Source organism: Nyctereutes procyonoides, unplaced genomic scaffold, assembly GCF_905146905.1.
Source record: "Nyctereutes procyonoides isolate TBG_1078 unplaced genomic scaffold, NYPRO_anot_genome, whole genome shotgun sequence".
NCBI classification, from domain to species: domain Eukaryota; kingdom Metazoa; phylum Chordata; class Mammalia; order Carnivora; family Canidae; genus Nyctereutes; species Nyctereutes procyonoides.
The window spans coordinates 35,551,534-35,556,361 of NW_026575052.1; the positions used below are offsets into that span (position 1 = coordinate 35,551,534).

The window sequence follows — 4,828 nt, forward strand, 5'->3', positions numbered from 1 at the left end:
CGCCGACGGACCCTGCACGATGAGGCTTCTCCATTCCAGATACTTCTAAGATTGAGGACTGCTTGCTAGTGGGGAGACTCCGGCTCGGGCAGCCAGCCGGCCCAGTGGCAAAGTAAAATGAACAGTGAGACCCAGACGTGGCGGCCACCTCTCCGACATCCGGAGGTCCCGGAGCCGTTCTCGGGCCAACTCCTTTCCCAGCTGGCGTCTCGGAGCCCGCCGGACCAAGGGAGCCCAGGGAACGCCTGGAAGCTTCTCCCCGGAGATGCCCTCGCCTAAGCAGTAAGAACTTCTTGCTTGAGTCCCTACATTGCCTCCACCTGCAACTCCCCCGGAGAGAGGGCTGGGAGACCCCCAAGGGGGAGGGGCGAGGGGGACCCGGACGCCGCTCTTTCTCCCCTCCCCCTCCCCCGCTCCCCCCCGTCCCCCCCCTCCCCGCCCGGCGCGCAGGCATGGAGGGGCTCAGCCCCGGACAGGGCAACAACACCACCTCGTCCGAGGGGCCCTTCGGGACGCGCGGCAACGCTACTGGCATCTCCGACGTGACCTTCAGCTACCAAGTGATCACCTCCCTGCTGCTGGGCACGCTCATTTTCTGCGCGGTGCTGGGCAATGCGTGCGTGGTGGCCGCCATCGCCCTGGAGCGCTCCCTGCAGAATGTGGCCAACTATCTCATCGGCTCGCTGGCTGTCACCGACCTCATGGTGTCGGTGCTGGTGCTGCCCATGGCCGCGCTGTACCAGGTGCTCAACAAATGGACGCTGGGACAGGTCACCTGTGACCTATTCATTGCCCTCGACGTGCTGTGCTGCACCTCGTCCATCCTGCACCTGTGCGCCATTGCGCTGGACAGGTACTGGGCCATCACGGACCCCATCGACTACGTGAACAAGAGGACGCCCCGGCGCGCCGCTGCGCTCATCTCGCTCACTTGGCTCATCGGCTTCCTCATCTCCATTCCGCCCATGCTGGGTTGGCGCACCCCCGAAGACCGCTCGGACCCCGACGCGTGCACCATCAGCAAGGACCACGGCTACACTATCTACTCCACCTTTGGCGCTTTCTACATCCCGCTGCTGCTCATGCTGGTCCTCTACGGGCGCATTTTCCGCGCCGCGCGCTTCCGCATCCGCAAAACAGTCAAGAAGGCGGAGAGGAAGGGAGCGGACGCCCGCTCCGGGGTGTCGCCAGCCCCGCAGCCCAGGAAGAGCGTGAACGGCGAGCCGGGGGGCAGAGAATGGAGGCAGGGTCCGGGGAGCAAGGCTGGGGGGCCTCTGTGCACCAACGGCGCGGTGAGGCGGGGCGACGACGGCGCCGCCCTGGAGGTGATTGAAGTGCACCGCGTGGGCAGCTCCAAAGAGCACCTGCCGCTGCCCAGCGAGGCTGGCGCCATCCCTTGCGCCCCCGCCTCCTTCGAGAAGAAGAATGAGCGCAACGCCGAGGCCAAGCGCAAGATGGCCCTGGCCCGGGAGAGGAAAACGGTGAAGACGCTGGGCATCATCATGGGCACGTTCATCCTCTGCTGGCTGCCCTTCTTCATCGTGGCCCTCGTCCTGCCCTTCTGCGAGAGCAGCTGCCACATGCCCACCCTGCTGGGCGCCATAATCAACTGGCTGGGCTACTCCAACTCCCTGCTCAACCCCGTCATCTACGCCTACTTCAACAAGGACTTCCAGAACGCCTTTAAGAAGATCGTCAGGTGCAAGTTCTGCCGCCGACGGTGACGGTCCTCTCGGGCCCCCACCGACGAGCCCGGTCCTCTCGGGCCCCCGCAGCCTCCGGCGCGCACCCCTGGGACAGCTCGCGACTTCCCCGCGGCCTCCGGCCCTCCTCCCGCCTCCCCGCTTCCTCCTCCTCCTCCTCCCCCCCCCCCCTCCTCCTCCACCCAATCCCCTGCTCCGAGGGAGCGCGCGGCGCGTAGGGGGCCCCCGAGCGGAGCGGCTGCAGGACCCGGGGAGCTCCCGGGCGTGCGGGGGGCCACCTCGGCTCGGACCGCGGCCCCGGGACCCGTTCCGATCCCCCGCACTGGCCTCCTCCCACGCCTCTGCACCCCACATCTCCGCGGGACTTGAAGCCTCAGCCGTACAAGGCAAAAAAAAAAAAAAAAAATCAATCTACATAGAAACATTAAACCGTACACGCAGCCGCCGCGCCCACTGAGGCCCCCACCTGCCCGCCCCGCTGCTAGAACTTGGGTTTAAAGTTGAGGAATTTGCTTCACTCCCGACCCCCAGCCCTGCCCCGCCTTCCTCCCCGAGAAACTCACTTTCGTTGATTGATTGATTGATTGATTGATTGATTGACTGATTGATTTCGGTTGCATCCCTTCTTTCCACGTCCCTTTCTGCCCTCCCTCGTCCCGGGCTTTGGTCTGCCAGCCGGGAAAGGCTGGAGGGTCCCTTTCCCCGGAGCGCGCGGCGTCTCCGGGACTCGCCGCCTGCGTAGACTTGCTCAGTAACCCTCTCGCGCCCCGCCCCGCGCTCCGCTCCCTCGGGCTGCAAACGCGGGGCCCGGGGCGGTGCCTCGGGGTGGACTCGTCGGGCCCGGCGAGGCGGGGGGTGCGGGGCGACCGCGCTCACCCAAGAGCCTGAAGGCAGGTGGCAAGGCTGCAGCGGCCCTGGGCCCCGACGGTCTCCGCTTGCTCCCGCAGGCTGTGGCGCCCGGGGGGCCGAGGGGGCCGAGGGGGCCGGGTCAGTAGGGCTCGCTGCAGCCGCGGGAGCTGGATCCCGCGGGACGGGGCGGGGGGAGGGGACCTGGGAAGCCCAAGGGGTGGCGGGGGGCGGGCGGTGGCCTGGCCCAGGGAGGCGACGCCGGAGCGCGCGGCCCGGGCTGCAGGTGGCGCTCCTCGTGGACCCCAGAAGGGCGCTTTCAGCCAAGGATACAGACCCTTTCCTCCCGACTCCCCCCGCGTCCCGTCGATTGCAACAGTTGCGTGAAGCGCCTCCTCCCCCTGCGCCGGGTGCCAGGTTCGCTCCCCCCGGGTTCGCTCCCCAAGTCCAGCGCGCGTAGGTGCCAGGACTTTGCTTTCCAAACAGGAATCCCAGGCCTCCAACCCAACGCGTCCCCATAGGTGTAGCGCTGCCTGGGACCTCATGGGGCAGTCACTTTAAATAACGAGGCCCCAAAGACTAGCGAGGGGTGCTCTCGCTGGGAGGCCCTGAGAAGCTTGTACAGGGTTGGGTTTGCTCCTTGGCCTGGGGTGAGCCACAGGTCCTGGACACACCGCTTTCTTGCCACTTGAAGATGTAGAGCATTCCAGCCCCCCCCCCCCCCCAGCTCCTCTTTCAACCTTGCCACTTCTGCTGAGAAACCAGTTCTAATCTCTACTGCCCCCAGAAGGGAAGCTATTTTTGGTGCTCCGTTTGAATGTAAATCTCCAACCACAGGACTGGGATCAAGAGGTTTGTGAGTTAGATGTAGCCTCTAATTTTCTGATGACTAACGGTTGTGTTTTCCAGTAATTGCACAAAGGTATTGATTTTTACTCCCTTCTCCCTTCAACTGGACCTTCGGAGTGATTGCGTCTGCTGGTTTGAGGACGGTGTTGCAGAAGTAGCCGATGGAAAGTTCACTGGCATTTAGGATTAAGCAAGTGACAAGACAGCTTCATCACTGAAGGCATTTTTACTGTTTGTCAACAGAGCAAAGCCTCCATCTGGTATCCCTTTCTCGAACTGAAACTGAGAGTAAGCATCATATCCCGTTAAGACCGAGAAAGTCTAAGAACTCTGGACGCTCAGCCGATGGCTTGTTTTTGCATATGTGAGGCTGATAAGGGGCTAGGGTGAAAAAGTAGACGTCTTCAGCCCAAAAATTATTCATCTGCAAAGTCAATTTCTTTTTTTTTTCTAACAAGAATTTCAGGACAGCTGTATGAAGAGAAAATGCACTTTTCTGTATGTCTTCCTTAATTTTAGAACACATTATATATATATATATATATATATATATATAATTCAAGCTCAAAACTTGCTTATCCAAATTATGCCTTGGCCAGCAAGCTTTACATTTTGAAGTCTTGAGTCTTCCATTGATTTGTGTCTTTTACAGAACTGTATGGCAATGGTTTCTGGACATTTGTTTTTCCTGCTCTGGAGGACTTACATGAAAACGAGGAAGGAGCATCCAATTGGAGTATAATTGCCAAGGCAATAGAGAAATTTGGGCAATAAGTGCATAGCAGTCAACAGCCCCTAATGCTTTTTCTTTCTTTTAGTATTCGTATTAAGATAAAGTATATATGCATCAAAATCGGCCTTCACTTTTCTTTGTGACAATAAAGGACTTTATTAATGGTAATGCTACAATAAACTGATATCAGTAACACCTGCATCTCTATTTTAATCAGAATCACTGTCTATTTATTTATTTGTATTATTTCAAAATTGGAGTTCAAAAATACAACGATCAGGAGAAGATTCTACTATACAGATCAGGGATGTGACACTTGGGGAAATAAATTTAGTTTTTAGTGCTAAAGCTCATTCTAAATGAGTGATGTCTTTAAAAAAAATCCTATCTCTGGAAAGAGAAGGTCACATCTCATCGTTTAACCACGAAACCATGAATTTTCCCTGACTGACACCTACAGTTAAGACTTAGACATCTGTCTAATTAATATGGACAGGGTGGAGGACATGCAGAAGAGAAATGCAGCCTCTGGTGAAGGCAACAAGGCCCTATCCAGTGCTCCTACAGCAGTGAACAATCTGACATCCCTCCTCTGTCTTGCCCACAACTTCCAGCTAGAAGAAAATAGCCTCCCCTGGTTTCAAATAAAGCAATTCACTGTTTTGGTGTTTGTCACTGAATTAAAAGTGGAAGAACA

The 4,828-nt window shown here is 57.8% G+C and overlaps 1 protein-coding gene across 1 annotated transcript; it reads left to right on the forward strand.

The window, feature by feature from the left end:
- The first annotated feature begins 452 nt into the window (after nt 1-452).
- HTR1A (5-hydroxytryptamine receptor 1A) lies at nt 453-1,724 on the forward strand. The gene has a single exon (XM_055330996.1). The coding sequence runs from the start codon at nt 453-455 to the stop codon at nt 1,722-1,724; it is 1,272 nt and encodes a 423-aa protein (XP_055186971.1).
- Nucleotides 1,725-4,828: the final 3,104 nt, after the last annotated feature.